The following is an 18,289-nucleotide window of genomic DNA, read 5'->3' as shown; positions in this document are numbered from 1 at the left end:
AAAAATAAATATGCACATTAAGATTATCTACAAGTATGTTTATCAAAGCAGCATTTAAGACAGCAAAAATATGGAAGCAAAATTAATGTGCAGCTCACGGTATTATTTAAATAAAATAAGGTACATCTCTAAGATAGACTATTATGTGGACCAAATCAAATTTTCAAAGAATATTTAAATAATTGGAAAATGCTTATTATGGATTTAATTTAAATTCAGTTTATGAAAAAATGATCACAATCTTATAAAAATTATGTAGGTGTGTATGTTATATGCATTCAAAAATTTTGCAAGGAAATATTAACAGTGGCTGTCTCAGAGGTGGAGAGCAGAAATTAGGATTATGGTGATTTTTCTTTTTATTTTAATTTGTATTTTCCACAAGTTTTTTGTGTTAAACATGTGATACCTTTATAATCTAAGAAACAAAACTTTAAAATCAGATACAAGTTTTGAGGAAGAACCGGATACGATTCACTTCAATTCATGTTTTTGAGGTTAGAGTATGTCTTCAACTCTTTTACCATCAGTTTTCCCACTGAAATAAATATAGGTTTTTCTGAAACAAGTTGAGCTTGACTCTTTATGTTTTTCAGAGTTTTCAAAAATAACATACCTAAGGTTATACTTACATTTTGCAAAGTGAAAAAAAAAAGGGGGTGTGGCGAGAATTGGAAATTAAATGGCTCTGAGGTTCTACCCCGACTATAAAGTGTTTTTTAAGGCTTTTGTTAGATGTGGTTGCTATCTCTGGAGCGAAAGTAACTGTTAATAGTAATTTTTTTCCTCTCATTTTTTGAAATTCAAGCTTAAAAGGCAAATAGTGAATAATGCTCCAAGTAATTATCTTCTGTGACATTTGCCTAGTTGAAATGGTATGAAATATTGCCTATGAAAGAAGCAAATCCCTTTCAAGAAATTCAAGAGCAGAGTATATGCTCTTATTTGCATGACATGTGAAAGGTCAGAGAAAATGGAATAAATTGGGGGGAAATCCTTTCTTGCACTAAAGGATTAATATTCCCAAAGCAGAAACACAATAACCTTTTATAATTCCTTCAGTTGATTTAAATTAAAAGAAGAAAACCTTAAAACGTATGAAATGGTTGGAAAATACTCTGACAGAGCTGCCAGTGACCTTATCTTACTGTTTGTTATCCTGTCAGAGGAACTGACAGGCATAACATTCTAGAAGAGATAAAAGGTGCTGTAGTTCAGTGCTGTGCAGATTTACATGAATATGGGAAAAGGGGAGCCACTGGGTGAGTTAGTTAAGTATATAATGTTCCAGATTTTCCTAAAGAAAGCTAAGAAAGGCCTTAAGCGTAGTATTCAGATGCTTCAAAGAGGGCTTGCTTTTCATCCACATTATACCCCGTCTCATGTGTGGGTTCTCTCATACAGCTTTGATGTAGCAGCCTGTCTGTCCATTCTCCTTTGCTTTGCTGATAGTCCTAAATTCATTGCATGGCCAGAGAGAGCAGATTTATGCCATTTGATAACCTGAAACACAACTATATATATTTTTTTTCTTTAAACTTCTCAAACACGCTGCTAGCATGTGGGGAAGATGACTGTTTCGTTTCTTTCTTTAATTATCCCTAGCAAGAATTCAACAATAATACATTTATCTATTTGATAGTGTACCTACTGTGTATGAGAAGTTAAGTTGTTAAGAGCTTGAGTATTGGAATTTTTTCCTCTTTTACCAAACATGGTATTTGTTTATGTACTTTTTTTTCTGATAAAGATTTAAGGTGGTAGGGGGTGGGTATGGCTCAGTGATAGAGCTCATGCTTAGCATGCACAAGGTCCTGGGTTTAATCCCCAGTACCTCTGTTATAAAAAAAAAAAAATAGAGGAGAAATAATTTAAAAAATAGAAAGAAAGTAAAAAATTGACAAAAAAGATTATGGTGGTAAAAATCTGGCGGCACATATTTATGTGTATCTAAGACCCCCTAGAGTGGGCAAATGTTACTGCAGTTTAGGGCTATTCATGCCATAAAGACTGATACTAATGGCTTTATATAGGCTAAATCTTTATATACCAGCAAACAAAAATCAGTTAAATCAGCCAGTGGGAAAAAAAAAAGCATGTAAACACTGTCTCCTGTAGGCTGTCCCTGTTTCTTTGCTCTCTACCACAAACCTTTTATCAATTTTTGTCCAAACTGTGGGCAGACAATCACAGACTACGCTGAGAGTAACAGAGTGAGTCGGAAATCCCGAAAACGCAACAACTCCTTAGTAAACAGGATGCAATCAGAGCGAGACAATCCCCACAGTCGGGGCAGAAATGCCAGCTGTGACTCATGGGGCGCACCCCACCGTGTCCTTGTGTTTCAGTGCGGGACGGCGGCGATGGAGTGTGTGCGACAGTACATCAGCGAAGTGCTAGATTTCATGGCAGACATGCACACGCTGACCAAGCTGAAGGTAAGAGGGCCTCCGTCCACGCATCTCTTAGTTTAGCAAGACAAGAGAGACATTTTTAGGGAATTATGCAGACCGCACGGGAATTTATCATTACCTGGAGAGGCAGCTGTGGCACTGTTGGATGAGCCCATGTCCTGGGCTTCTGAAGAACTGAATTCTGCCTCTGCAAAGAGGGAAAGGAGAAAGGAAAGGATATTTATGCGCTGTCAGCTCTGTGCCTACCTTGACTTTTGCCATTTATTCAATTCTCACAATGTCCCTATTGTAAAATTATTCCCATTTTACAAATGTAGACACTGAGGTCTGAGGTGGTGCAGTCATTTGCTCAAGGTCACACTACTGACAAGTGGTGGGGTCAGGGGTGACCCAAGACTGTAGTGACCCTCGATCCATTCTCTTTTCACTAGGCCACCCAGCGCTGCCTTAAGCCTCAGTTTCCCCATTTGCAAAACAAGTCTAATGAACCTACCTAAATAAACCTATCTTTGCCGACCATCACGAGGTTTGGTGTGAAGTAATGCGTGTGAAGAGGCTTTTGTAAACTTTAGTTTGTATGGAAAGTGTACATATTATACAAACATAAGCTGTTTGTGGTTTTTATTTGCTTTGAAGCTATCTCCTAAATGACAATAATTCAAGACAAAACGACATTTAGTTTGCACAGGGACATAGTCCCAGTGAGGCTTTTGAGGCTCCTGATTGTTTTGCAGGGTAGAATGAATCGCTGATGCAGGTCAACTTCCCTATGGTAAGTCAACTAGGGAGCTAAAAGATTGATAGTCTGAGGGGTTTGAGAAAGACCCAGGACAAAGGGCAGAAGAGGATCAAGACAGGGCCCCATGGGCATGTGACTGATTGGGACAGAACTGGGTCTAGAACCTAGGTCTCCACTCCCGATTCAGTGCTCTTTCTACTAAGCACACTAAGCAAAGAAATTTTTCTGAATTAATTCTACCAATATGCATTGAGAACCAGTAGCATGCCTGACACGGTTCTAGGCATTTAGGGAATCAGTAATGAACAAAAACAGACTGCCCTCATTTAATTGATAGTTTGGCAGTAGCGACCAATTTTAATAAAAATTTCATACAAACTAAAGTAAAATTGTGACTTTCACAAATGCTATGAATAAGAGGTAGACAGTGGCATAAAAGCTTCTCATAGGGTGCTGTGATCTAGCCAGGAAGGTTAGGAAGTCTCCTGGAGATGGTCAGGGAAGGCTTTCTGGAGGAGGTGACACTTGAGCTAAAATCTGAACACTGAATAGGGTTAATTAGGTGAAGAGAGGCAGAAACAGTATCTCAGTCAGAGAAAACCACATGAGCAAAGGCCAGTAATGGGAGGGAACACGCAGAGACAGTTTAGCTGGGACCACAAGGCAGAAGGGGTAAATGCAGAGGTCTACAGTATCCAGATCATCCCAGGTTGTTCAGGCCATGCTGAGGGACTTTTGTCTCCCTTTATCCTAAGAACAATGGGGACCACTGAAGAAGTTTAAATAGGTTACATGCTTGGCAGTGGTGATAGAAGGTGTGGAAATGACAGTCTGATCTTTTAAAAGAGTGGCCTGGAATGTCCCTAGATACTCTGCCAAAGTCACAAAATACCACTTGGTTTTGTAGAGCCACATGAAGACATGTTCCCAGCCTCTGCATGAGGACACCTTTGGTGGACATCTCAAAGTGGGACTGGCTCAGATTGCAGCCATGGAAATCTCACGGGGCAACCACAGAGATAACAAAGCTGTGATTCGCTATCTGCCTTGGCTCTACCATCCCCCTTCTGCAATGCAACAAGGGTAAGACCCTTATTATTCCTGCAGTGAGGTAGAAAACACCCTTAAAGTTTCTGGGGCCCAGTACCAGCTAGTGAATGCACTGAAGATCTTTGGGAGTGGAATGTGATTGGTTGGAAAGGTGGGAATTGAGACCAATCTCCATACTTATTTGCTGACCCGGCACCATTTTGAAACACAAGTATTTCCACGACATGCTGCCAATTAAAGAAACTTGCCCTCATACAAAAACCTCAGTCATCCTAATGGATGATGAAAACTTGGAGCTTAGAACTACCACTTTAACTCTTAATTTCAATTAGTTAAGTAAATCGATAGGTGTTTATTGAGCACTTAGCTTCTGCCTTCAAGGAGGTTAGACTGTAGCTGAAACAGCAGAGGTGAAACAGAGTGCAAGGAGGTGCGAGCCTCTGATCCCGCACGTAAGGAGGGCCGAGAAGAGAGGTGCCCATGGGTTTATTTGGGAACTCGGTGCAGGCCTGACCTGCCACCTTGCATGATCAGCTTCCTGACTAGAGAAAGGATTTGGAGCAGAGGGGTGAGGGAGACAGAGGGAGAAAATTATTGGAGAATAGGAAAATCAGTGACTGTGTATTTTTTCTCCTCTTCTATTCCTTCCCTTCTGATGGGGATGTCCAAGAACTTTCTAATGAGAAGAAAAGAAAGTGTTTAGAAAGAGAAGTTAGAAAGGCAGCCAGGTTTGTGGAAGAATAATGTTTAATCCTGAGTCACCAAAGGCTGCTCTTTGCTCAAGACACTAAGATCCAGGATTAGAGTGGGGAAACCAGAAAAGCAGACTTATCGTTTTGTTGGCACTTTGTTGCTTTGGTGTTTTATTTTATGTAATTGCCTACAAGATGACATTTTTAAGCCCTTCCATCAATATTCTTTTTTTTAAGCACCCAACGAAACAGAAAACACAGAAACGTCTCTAACACAGCCTTTCTCCCTAACAGACCGAAAGAATTCATCGAGTGTGTCTCCCACATCCGTCTGTTGTCCTGGCTGCTTCTGGGTTCCCTCACTCATAATGCAGTGTGTCCAAACGCCTCCTCTCCATGCCTGCCCATACCTCTGGATGCAGGTTCCCACATTGCCGACCATCTTATTGTTATCCTGATTGGATTCCCAGAGCAATCAAAGGTAAGTGATTTCTGCAAGATTAAAACCATATGCATCAAAATTGCTAATGGAAACCCTTATCAGCCAATTATGTTTCTTCTGAGAAGAAAATGCATCTTATCACTTGCCCTCCTGTGGATGTTAGGAGAGCAACTTTGAGCTAATGCCTTATTTAACGTTGTTTAAATTCCCAGACTATCTTTCCTTCCCCCTAAATTGTTTTTCAATTTACTTTTACGAAGATAAACTATGGAGGCAAGCGAGAGTTAGCTTCTTAGGCACTTCTGCCTCAAAATAATGATGAGAAATAAAAGCCTAGAAATATAATAAAAATTCTGTGATCAGTTTTTAGAACCAAATATGAAGTGAAGGAAAATTTATACTCTAATTCTTCATGCAGTATCTTTTCGACTCAAATCTCTAGAGATATATGAAGATATGAAATGAAAATAAGAAGGCCAGTTGGGAACTCACTAAAATACATGTTGGAATCACCTACACAGAGGAATTTATAAACTGTAGAGACAGATGATGTGCTTAAGGAAATAAAGTAAACCCAAAGCAGGCGTCAGTCATGAGCCTATACAAGCAAACTAGACACATTGGTACCAATCAGCTATGAGGAACCAAGGTCCTTTCACAGAACTGAGGCAAATTCTGAGAGGTCATGGAGCATTTGGGAACGGCTGAGGCTTAGGCAGGGGCATGCTGACCTGCAATAAAATAGAGTAGCCATCCAAGTGACCTGAATGATGTTTGCAGAAGGAATTAGGCAGTCAGTTCCTAATATTTCAATCCACTCTGTGTTTGATTCCTAAGGACAGCACTTTGTAATTCTGTGACATCGAAAAAGTTGCTCAGCCTCTCTGAGCTCCAGTTTTCCTTCTGTGAATTAGATGAGATGTTTGAGAATTACGGAAGTGATCTATGAAAAGTCTTTAGCACAGTGTCGAGGACATTGTAGATGCTCACTCGATCAGTGCTTACTGCTAGTTAGGGACACCATCTTTGCTGCTGCTGCTGTCACTACTACTAGTAGTAGTATAATTAGTAAGTGCTGGGCAGTGCATTCGTTTACTCCTAACCACAACTCTTTGAGGAGGGTACTATTATCCCCATGTTACAGATGATGAAACATCCTACAGGGGTCGAATGATTGTTCTTCCTAATCTAGTTTAGGGATGGGAATGTCAGTTTCATTAAAGGGCAAGGGGGTGGATAGATTTATTCTGCAAACTAAGGTGCCTGCTCTCTGATAAGATGCTTGGTCTCTAAGCGCACTCCCACTGACTGAGTAAAGAGCAGGTTGTCTGAAGGTGATGAATCATGAATTTGTAACTTGGAGGTAACTCCTCCAGCCTCGCATCACTTGAATTACATGTACTTTGGCTGTACTCCTTGGAAGGCTGAAGCCGTGCAGGGAGGGCTCCTTGGAGCACCACAGCCTGCTAGAATGTAATGGTTCCCCGTTTTCTGCCTTTTCAGACCTCCGTGCTGCACATGTGTTCCCTTTTCCACGCGTTTATCTTTGCTCAGCTCTGGACCGTATATTGCGAACAAAGTGCCGTAGCTACAAATGTCCAAAGTCAGAATGAGTTCAGCTTCACAGCGATACTGACGGCACTAGAGTTTTGGAGTAGGGTGACACCCAGCATCCTTCAGCTGATGGCCCATAACAAAGTGGTGAGTTCACGAACGGGTTTCCCCTCTGAGAATCTCAAAATGTGTGTAAATGGCTCTCAGTCCTCATGTTACCTGTTTTTCAAAGACCTCAGTTGTAACAGTATATAAATGGATTGGTGAATGTTTACATTATAAACGAGATGTTCTACTTGCATAGTAATTTTGATGAAAAACAAAGCAAACAAATAAATTCAGTAAAAACAATTTGTTTTCTCTGCCTAGTACCAAAGGAAATTTATATGAAACGTCTACCTTTAAGAGTTGTTTTGTGCTGTAAGTCAGAGAGTTAGGAGGGAGATTTATATTATTTTTGGATTCTACAGCAATTTGGAAAAACCACAATCAGGTCATCTTTTTGTGGTGTTTACAAGCAGACTGACCATACCTGTTAATTACACTTAGGGCTCAAAACCTTAAAAGAGTCTCACCTTTTTGAGTTGCCCTCTGAGGACCTAGGCTCCTCGGTCTTCAAATTCAGTTCTTTTTTAATGTGGCTGGCTCACCTTGTTGGAAAATATGTGAGTTGTGATTAGCACGAGGCCACTTCATTGAACAAACTTGGATTGCTCCTGTGGAGTCAAGATTGGAAGGTGCATGGAAGGAATTTACAAGAGAGTCCTTCGGTTCTGTCTGCTGCTTTGGAGGAAGATTCTCAGCTAGGAAAGCAGCATCCAGTGTCTTGGTGGTAGGGATTCATCAGTAGAATTCTTATCTGAGAGGGGCAAGGGACCTGGAGGAACACCGTAATGGTGATTCCAACGTGCCCAGAGACCCAGCATGCACTGGCTACAAAAGGCATTCTGGAATGATTTTTGATTGATTGGATATTAGTCTAAGAAACATTTTCTTTTAGTCTAAGAAACATTTCATAATTGGAAAGGGGATTATATTTTTCCTTTAGGGTAGCACTTTCTTTAGAGAAGCAGATGGTATAAGGCAGTTCTGTATGGAGAGAGGTGTTTTAATTCAGCTTAAAGGAAATTTATGTGAAAACTTTAGGGTGTGCAAACTGTTGTGACCACCTCATAGATAATTACATTTATTAGATCATAGAGTCTGGGACTGAAGAAGCACTTGAAGACCAAGTATTCCATTCTGTTCTTTTACTGACAATGAAACTGAGACCTTAAATTTAAACTAGAGATTCAAAGTTTCCTTCTATTGTTGCAACTTTTTGAATACCATTAATGCCTCTCCTCCAAATTTCTCAATATTCAAATGTTAGAAAAGAATTTGTTACAAATGAATTGTATACAAATAATGCTACAAATGAATTTGAGTTAATTTTATTCTGAAAATTTTGTTAAGCTGTATAAGCCAGTCTGGTATAATCCCCCTGAGTGTTTAAAACCCAGCCGTAGGAATTTCTGATGAGGGATATCATCTCTATTGTATTTTTGAACTCCCGTGAATATGGCTGCCTTGTTCCATGGAGAACAAAGCCTCAAACACAGATGTGCAATATATTAAACAGCCTCTCGAAGTGAAGAAATTGTGGAGAAAGATCAAGATGGAGAAAAGGACCTAAGCCCAAGAGTTCTGCGTTGGGAAATGAAGGACGCAGAAGCCATTTATCCTCTGGTGTGAATCACAGTGCAGCGCGGATTAGTGAGATCAATACCTGAATTCCACTGGCAGCCCCAAGTTAGAGGAAGAAGGCATGACATTTGCAAAACCTCTGCAGCTTATAAAATTCAGTTTCTGGTTGAAGTTTTACAGGTGAATAAATACCACGCCTTGTGGTCCCCTGTGGTCATTGTGCAGAATGTCTTCATGGGCACAGGGCATGGGTTCTCTGGGGCTGCAGACTGTTTCTGTATCACTGGGAGTGGAATTGATTTTCATGTTTGTTGTTTCAGATGGTAGAAATGGTGTGTCTCCATGTGATTAGTTTAATGGAGGCATTGCAAGAATGCAATTCAACAATTTTTGTCAAGGTAGGAAAGTCTTATGATTTTTATAGACCTTTTTGTGCTTCTAAAATCAAATGTGAATTTATTGTGAATGTACCTTCTGAAGAGGAAAATAAAACTGATTTAATTTTAACATTCAGAGCTGGGGCTAGAGGATTTAGACTTACTGTGTAACAACCCTTCACCAAATAGTTAATATGTAATTTTTGGTCTTGCCTCACGGCTGTGACCAACTCTAGCTGGGATAAATATGTAGCACCATGATTGCATGGAAACAGAGTAATTAAAATATTGCTACAGAACATTGATCAGAAAATGACTCTGTAGTAATATAAATAGATTGGTGGTGCCTTACCTTGCAAGATATCCAGAAAACCAAGGAAAATAGTCTGTAATTGTTTGGCTTGGTAGCTGGTACTTTTCTCTAAGATAAATTAATTTAGCTTCTAATATTACTATTCTAAATCATTGTGCAGTGTATGAAAGTAATTTAAGCATTTGTTATCTATCCAGGCACATCAGAAACAAAGTAGTGTGATAAAAAGATAAAAGAATAAGGGAAAACTTGGTTTCTCACTCATTTTCTCCTTTTATTTCCCTTCTTTTCCCTTTCCTTCCCATCATTCTACCTCTTTGTCTCACTGATTCTTTGTCCTTCCTTATCTTGTACCACTTCCTTCTCAGCCACCATCACCATCACCACCACCACCACCACAGAGTACATCAGTTTAGAACCTTGTAACTTGATTTTTCACTCCTTGGTTAATTCCCTTCAATAAAGGACACTTGTCAAGTTAATTCACAGTGCTGAAGAAAAGCAGTGTATTTTCAGGGATAACTTGACTGTTATGAGAAAACTGCAAAGTAGTTGGTTCAAATGGGATAGATACAGCTTATCTAGCCCAATAGTCAATAGCAAAAGTCAACACTATGAGAGAAACTATATGACTGATGCTTGTATGATCATATATGATTTTATTCTTTACAGCTTTATTGAAGTGTAATTTATGTACAGTAAACTATGCATATGTAAAAAGTACAATTTAATGTCTTCACTTATACCCATGAAACCATCACCACAATCAAGATAATGAATGTAGTCCTCACCCCTCTAAAGTTTTCTCATACACATTTATTAGTCTCTATTCCACCTCTTCCTGTACCCACTCCCCATCTCCAGGTACCTACTGATCTGCTTTCTGTCATAATAGGGTAATTTGCATTTTCTAGGATTTCATATAAATAGACTTACATAGTAGTTATGCTTCTTTCTGCCTTTCTTCACTCAGAAGAATTATATTGTGATTAATCCATGTTACATGTGTCAGTAGATTATTTCTTCTTATTTCTGAGTAGTATCCATTGTATGGCTACACCACATTTTGTTTATCCATTCATCAATTAATCCGTCAGTAGTTCATCAGTCCCAAAGTGATTATACCCTGTTACATTCACACCAGCCATATGCATTCCAGTGCCTACACATCTTCATCTACACAGTGCAGTTAATCTTTGATTTTAGTCTGTCTAAGAATTGTGTACTGTTGTCTCATTATAGTTTTAGATTGCATTTTCCTGTTGACAAATGATTTCCACATCTTTTCATATGCTTATTTGCTATCCATATATCTGCATGGTGAAGAGTCTGTTAAAATTATTTGCCCATTTTTAAAATCAAGTTGGGGTTTTTCCTTATTATTGAATTTTGAGATACAAGTCACTTATCAGATAATGTGATTTGCAAAGATTTTTTCTGTGGTTTGTCTTTTCATTGTCTTAGTAGTATCTTGAAATAAGCAGAAGGTCTTAATTTTGATGAAGTACTATTTATCAATTTTTTTTCTTTTATGAATCATGCTTCTGGTGTTATATTTAAGAAAATCTTTGCCTGGTCCAAAATCACAAAGAGTTTTCTTCGAGATATTAGCTTATATCTATGATCCATTTTGAGGTATGATCCATATGTGTGTGGTATGGATTGAGGCACTTTTTATGTGTATGGATATCCAATTATTCTAGGATCAGTTGTTAAAAATTCTATCCATTGAATTGCTTTTGTACTTTTGTCAAAACTCAATTGACCATTTATATATGGTTCTATTTCTGGATACTCAATTCTATTCTATTGATGTTTGTCTATCTTTTTATCACACTGTCTAGATTACTATAACTTTCTAATATGCCTAGAGATCATGTGGTGTTAGTCCTCTAAATTTCTACATCGGTTTCAAAGTTGTTTTGACTATTCTAGTTCCTTTGCATTCTAGATACATCTTAAAATCAACTTGTCAATTACTGTAAAAACCCTGCTGGGAATTTGGGTTGCAATGAGTGTATAGATCACTTTAAGGAGAATTGGGCATTGGACTCAACAGTATTGAGTCTTCCATTCTGTGAACACAGTATATCACTCCATTTTTTATGTCTTTGTTAACTTTTCTCAGCAATATTTTGTAGTTTTCCATATACAGGGATAACATATTTTGTCAAATTTATCCCTAAGTATATAATAATTTTATAATTTTATAAATAGTACAATTTTTACATTTTTATTTTTGGTATTTCATTCCTGATATTTAGAAATATAACTGGTTTTATTGATCTTATACCCTGCAACCTGTTAAACTCACTTGTTAGTTCTAGTATCTTTCTTAGGGGTTTTACTAGATTTTCCGTATAGACAATTATGTAATTTGCTAATAGGAGCAGTTTTCTTTCTATTGATTTGTATACGTTTTTCTTTTTCTTGTCTTGTTGCTCTGGCTAGATCCTCTAGTACAAGTTGAATAGAAGTTGTAAGAGTGGGAAACATTGTCTTGTTTCTGATCTTAGGAAGAAAGCATTCATTAAATATGAATTTTAGCTGTTAGTTTTTCATAGATACCCTTTGTCAGGTTGAGTGAGGGTTTCTTTTAGTCCCAATCTGCTAAGAATTTTTTGTCAGAAATAGATGTAGGATTTTTCAAATGCTTTTTCTACATTTATTGAGATGGTCATTTGGTTTTTCTTTTTTGACTGTTAACAGAGTGAATTTCATGGACTGATTTTTGAGTATTAAACCAACCTTATATTTCTGGGACAAACCACATTTGGTCTTGATATATTATTCTTTTAAATACATTGCTGAATTCTGTTTGCTAACATTAAAAAAAATAATTTTTGCATCAATGTTTATGAGGGCTGTTAGACTGTAATTTTCTTATAATAATTATTTTTGGTTTTGGTATCAGGATAAGGATGGCCTTATAGAGTGGGTTAGGAAGTATTCCTTTCTCTTTTGTTTTCTGGAGACGTCTGTGTAGGCTTGGTATTATTTTATTCCTTAAATATTTGGTTGAATTCACCAGTGGAACTGCATGGACTTAGAATTTTCTTTGCAGGAGAGTGTTAAACTACAGATTCAATGTCTTGAATAGATATAGGGGTGTTTAAATCATCTGTTTATTCTTGAGTGATTTTTGGTACTGTGTGTCTTTCAAAGACTTTGTCCATTTCATCAAAGAAGTTGATGTTAGTGGCATGAAATTATTCATAATAATCCCTTATTATACTTTTAATATCTGTAGGATCAGTAGTTATGCCACCTCTTTTATCCCTAATATTGGTGATTTGTGATCTCACTTTTTTTCTTCTGTTCAGTCTGGATAAAGGTTTATCAGTTTTAGTGAGCTTTTGATCTAAAATGACAACAGAAGCAATCAGCTTTTGGTTGATTGTTATCAATTTTCTCTATAGTTTTTGTTTCACTGGTGTCTGTTTTCATTATTTTCTTTCTTCTGTTGATTTTAAATGTAATTTGCTCTTCCTTCCTCATTTCTTAAGGTGGAAGTGGAATTTACTGATTTCATATTTTTTCTTTTGTAACATAAGTGATTAGTGCTATAAATTTCCATCTAAGCACTGGTTTAGCTATATCCTACAATTTGGTGGTTGTCTTCTCATTTTCATTCAGTTCAAAATACTTTCTATATTCCCTTTTGCTTTCCTTTTTGACCAATCGGTTATTTAGAAGTATATCATTTGTTTCCAAATAAGTAGTTTCCAAATATTTGAGGATTTTCTAGAGATTTTCTGATATGGATTTTTAATTTAATTCCATTGTAGTCAGAGAACATACCCTGAATTATTTGACTTATTTGAAATGTATTGAGGCTTGTTTTATGGCCCAGAATATTGTCTATCATGGTAAATGATCTGTGTGTACTAGAAAAGAATATGTCTTCTGCTTTTGTTGAGTATAGCTTTCCAAGTCCGTTGGTTCAAGCTTATTGATAGTGTTGCTCAAATATTTCATGTCCTTCCTTCTTTTTCTGTCCACTTAGTCTATCAATTGTTGAGAAAGTGGTATTGAAATATTTTCCTAATTTATCTTTTCAGGTCTACCAGTTTTTGTTTCACATATTATGAAGCTGTTATTGGGTGCATAAATGTTTATGATTGTTATATCTTCTTAATGAATTGAAATTATGAAATTGTTCCTTTTTATCTTCAATAATATTCTTTGGTTCAAAAGTTAATTTGATATTAATAAAGACAGTCCAGCTTTCTTTTGACTAGTGTTAAGATGGTATATGTTTTTTATACTTTTACATTCAACCTATTTGTGCATTTATATTTAAAGTGTATTTCTTATAGGCAGCATATAATTGGATGATGCTCTTTTTAAAAAAGTTCAATCTGACCATCCCTTTTAATTATGTTTTTTAAACTACTTTCATTTAATGTGTTTTGTGATATTATTGGGCTCAAAATATTATCTTGCTATTTGTTTTCTGTATTTCCCATCTGTTCTTTGTCCTTTATTCTCTCTTTTTTTCCTATGTTCTTTTTGACTAATCGAATTTTTTAATGATTAAATTTTGGATATAATTTCTTTTTGGTCTAGTTTCTTAAGATGTAAGCAGAAGTCATTAATTTGAGAATCTTTTTCTGTTCAGTCATCAGTGTTTAGTGTGCTAAAATTCCTCCTAAGTACTGCTTAAGCTGTATTCCTCTGAATTTTGTTATGTTCTCATTACCATTCAGTTCAAAATACTTTCTAATTTCTCTTTTGACTTCCTTGACCCATGGGTTATTTAAGTGTGTTTTTTAGTTATCTTATTAGCTATGTGTCTTAGTTGTTGGTTTAGTGGTTGACTTAGAGTTTATAGTCTGCATTTTTAACTTAACACAGTCTACCTTCAAGTAATAATATACTACTTCACGTATGGTATAAGAATGTACAGCAGAATACTTCCATTTCCAAGCTTTGTGCTATTATTGTCATCCATTTTACTCCTACATCTGTTATAAACCAAACCATAGTTGTTTTTTTTTTGCTTCAAATAGCCAATTACCTCTGAAAGCAATTTAAAATTTGTTTTCCATTTATTTATATTTGCTCTTATTTACATTTTCCAATATTCTTCATTCCTCTCTATAGATCTAAACTCCCATCTTCCTTCTGCCCAAAGGACTTTCTTTACTATTTCTTATGTAGGTCTGCTGAAGCTTAATTCCTTTAGCTTTTGTATGACTCAGAAAGTCTTTAATTTGCCTTCATTTTTGAAAGATATTTTCATGGTTATTGAATTCTAGATTCAAAGTTTTTTTTCCTCCTAGTATTTTAAAGATGTTATTCACTCACTGTCTTCTTGCTTCCATTGTTTCTGACAAGAAGTCTTTGTCATTCTTATCTGTTTTTCCTTTCTGGTGATTTTTTTATTGGATTCTTGACATTATGAATTTGACTTTTTTGGGTGCTAGATATTTTTAATTCCTATAAATATTCTTGAACTGTATTCTATGGCTTAGTTAAATTCGACACAGTTTTATGCCTTTGAGACTTGATGTTAAGCTTTGTTAGGTGGGATCAAAGCAACATTTTGTCTAGGGCTGCTATTTCTTCAATACCAAGGCAATACCTTTCTGAGCACTCTACCTGGTGTTCTATGATTTGCAAGATTTTTCCAGTCTTACTAGTGGAAACAAATACTATTGGTGTGTGATCACCAGGGATTTTTCCCTCTAATCTTTTTAGGTTATTTTTTCTTCAGCCTTGGATAGTTTTCTCACACGTGTGTACTGGTCAGTATTCAACTGAAGAATCATGGAGAACCCTTTACAGATCTTCCGAGAGTTAGTTGCCTATTTCTGTCTCTGTCTCTGTATGGCTCTCTCCTTTCCACTATTCTGCCTTACAAACTCTAGTTAGTGTGGCCTCCCTAGACTCCCAGCTCCATCTCTTCACCTCAGGGAAACTGCCAGACTTTTCCCGGGTCCCTCCTCCCTGTGTTACTGCCTGAAAACTCCTTCTAGGCAGTGAGCTAGGATAACTGTATGGCCCACCCTGTTTGTTTCCTCTCCCTCAGTGATCACTGTTCTGCACTGCTGATGCTTAATGTCTGAAAACCATTGTTTCATATATTTCATCTGGAATTTTGTTTTGTTTTAGGAAGGAGGGTGAATCTGGTCTGTGTTCCTCTATCTTGGCTGAAAGAGAAAGTTTCACAACTAATTTTATTTTGAGGGCTGGAACAAGCATGGAGTGAAATGAATATAGTCTAACCAAGTAGGAAGTCTTCAGTTTATCCTGTAGCATAAACCGAAATAAGAGGAAAAGTATCACTTTGATTTTGGTGAAAAACAACCTATTTTTTTAAATGTCCTTCAGTTTTCTGGATATTGTTTCAGGAGAAGAAAAAAAAATCGCAACTGATTTTATTATAACATTACAGAGCCCAAAATAAATTACATCTAATTCTTACTGACAGCTTTGTAGGAGCCACTAACAAATGGATACTGAAATGAACACTATTCTGTAAGTCAAATTGGCATTCCTGAAATAGGATGACTGCTGGATTATACAGTGCTGTCCATAACAGTAAATTTAACCTGATGCCTTCAGTTGTGTGGTCCGTAAATCACAAACCTGAGGGCGCCTTGCAGGTATATTTAGAGTCTTATGGTTACATGTTACATCAATGGGGAAATAACAAAAACACTTCTAATATCAGCCTCAGTATTTCCCTTGATTGCCACACACAGGCCCTTAGCCCCAGGGGCAGCCCTGGGAAAGGTGTCCATCCAGGGGCAGAGTACTCAGCGTTCCCTGGTTCCCACCCTCCTTAGTTTCTCAGGATTCCTAACGAGGTTAGTTCCGGTATTTCCCAAATATCAAGAGGCATATGGGCCTGCTTCCATATTAAAAGGATGAAAGTCAACAAAATCTGTAGACAGTCGATTAGGACCCCCAAGGCTTGTTTTAGACTAGTTTGCTTCCACACACCCCGCCCCGCCTCCATCCCCTTGTTCAGAATGCCATCCTAAAAGCCAGAGAGTGCAGCTTTACCTGGCACCAACCTTTGTAATCCCACAGTTTTGTTATGAGAGTTGGTGGCAGGAGAGGCAGGAGAGGGCGTCATTTTCTGGTAGTTTGAGTTTAAGTCCAACGACGTCTTACGGGACACGCCATACTCCATTTCTAAACACAATGCTTATGTTAGAGACAGAGTATTCAGTGGCTGCAATATAAACACCATGTTTAGGAATACACATCAATGGAGTCAAATTAGCAAATTGTTATGTACCAACAGATTGTTGAAAGCAGAACAACAGCCAGATTTAGCCTTGGGAGCAAAAGCATAGAGAAGAAATATAATTGATCACTTTACCAAGATCTTTTTTTTTTTTTAATGACTAGATGAATTAAATGAGACCAGCAGCCTATGGCCATGACTAGTGAACAGAGAGGTCATTTATGTGCTGTCCTCCATCCCAGCAGGCTCTCTTCCCTATTTTCTCATTTTATTCGTCGCATTGCTGTCCTCCAGTTGGCCCAGGCTAACTGTGAACCTTTTCCTCCCTCCAAAGAGCAAACTGGTCCTCAGAGCCCACAGGTTGTCTCCACAAGGCAGCACCCCTCTCCATCGCAGGTGTTCTCCCTGGTCTTACCTGGGCCATGGAGGCAGCCTCCACACTGGGCCCCTGCCTCCCTTCTCCATGTCCTTCCTCATCCTCATCTCCACGCTGCTGCCACAGTGATCTTTCCTCATGGTGAAGGGGGCATCCATCTTCAGAAATTGTATCATATTGGGAGTAAAATCCGGTGCCATAGGCACCCCAGATCATCTGTAGGTGAACGATGAGAGGCCTCACTCTGCTTCTCTAAACTTGTTCTTCACGACCCTCTCCTAAGAACCTCACCTTTCAGCATCACACGAACCCCTACTGCTTCCTCACCTCTCTGCACATTCGGCCTCCAGGCTTTGCTTCCTTGAGTGCCCTTGTATTAGTTTACTAGGCTGCTCAGTACTACCCATTGGGTGGCTTAAACAACAGAAATTTATTGTCTCATGGTTCTGGAGGTGAGAGGTTATGAGATAAAGGTGGTGACGGAGTTGCTTCCTTCGGAGGCTGTGAGGGGGCTCTGTCCCAGGCCTCTCCCCTAGCTTCTGGGGGTTTGCTGGCCTTATTTGGTGCTCCTTGGCTGTACATCTCTGCTTCATCTTCACGTGACATTCACCCTGTGTGTGTATCTGTGTCGAAATTTCCCCCTTTTTATAAGAGCACCAGTCATATTGGATCAGGGGTCTACCCTACTCCAGAATGACCTCATCTTAACTCATTACATCTTCAATGACCCCATTTCCAAATAAGGTCATATCTGAGGCTGTGTGGGCAAAGACTAGAACATCTATATGAGGGGACACATTCAGTCTGTAACAACTCTTCTATCGGAGTGGAGGGTGAGAAGGAGCAGGGAGTGAAATGATGTTATGCATATGAGCAAATTAAAGATCTGAGCAGCCCTGAAAGGAACTAGCATGTCCAAACTTTTCAGATCCTAGCCCTCCTTCCCCATTCAGATTCCACCAAACTAGAGTTCTGTGGAACCCATTTTGGGAGACCTTGTATTCTGTCCCTGACTTCTGGATTTTTGAGGCCATGCATGTTCACTTGTGTTGGGAAGGGCTGGAGTGTGGCGAGAGACCAAAGCAGACAGAAGAGAGCTGCCGCTGGGGCCCTCGGGTGGGGCACCTGTGCCCGGAGCAGAGGGGCTCAGGGGGAATCAGGCGGCAGAGGGGCAGGGCAGCCCAGGTGCCTGGGATTTGAGAGCCTTACCCTCGGCCAGCGCAGGGACCCGCTGCTCTCCTGCGTGTGTACCCAAGCCCCTACCCCGACTCACTCTTGCTGTGTCTCACCTTCCAAGTTACAGCCAGGCAACTTCAGGGCTCGTCTTTTTCTATCACTTAAGCATTTTAACCTCCTCCCAGTGATATTTTCTGAACGACTGCAGGCAGATAGAGTCACCATGCTCCTTGGAGACTCAGTTCTAAAGATCCCATGGAGGAAACTCT

The 18,289-nt window shown here is 38.5% G+C and overlaps 1 protein-coding gene across 3 annotated transcripts in view; it reads left to right on the top strand.

The window, feature by feature from the left end:
* The window catches only part of UNC79 (unc-79 homolog, NALCN channel complex subunit), a 171,626-nt gene that overhangs the window by 151,487 nt on the left and 1,850 nt on the right, over positions 1 to 18,289 (top strand). For all 3 annotated transcript variants that reach the window (XM_074364786.1, XM_074364785.1, XM_010968720.3), the window contains 5 exons: positions 2,349 to 2,438; positions 4,061 to 4,236; positions 5,190 to 5,376; positions 6,841 to 7,038; positions 8,898 to 8,975. In XM_074364786.1, the coding sequence (XP_074220887.1) occupies positions 2,349 to 2,438; positions 4,061 to 4,236; positions 5,190 to 5,376; positions 6,841 to 7,038; positions 8,898 to 8,975 (729 nt within the window). The remainder of the gene's footprint in view (positions 1 to 2,348; positions 2,439 to 4,060; positions 4,237 to 5,189; positions 5,377 to 6,840; positions 7,039 to 8,897; positions 8,976 to 18,289) is intronic.

The sequence above is a fragment of the Camelus bactrianus genome, chromosome 6 (genome assembly GCF_048773025.1).
Source record: "Camelus bactrianus isolate YW-2024 breed Bactrian camel chromosome 6, ASM4877302v1, whole genome shotgun sequence".
Taxonomy (NCBI): Eukaryota; Metazoa; Chordata; class Mammalia; order Artiodactyla; family Camelidae; genus Camelus; species Camelus bactrianus.
Note: the sequence above shows the minus strand (reverse complement) of the source record. Positions and strands in the feature narration are given on the sequence as shown.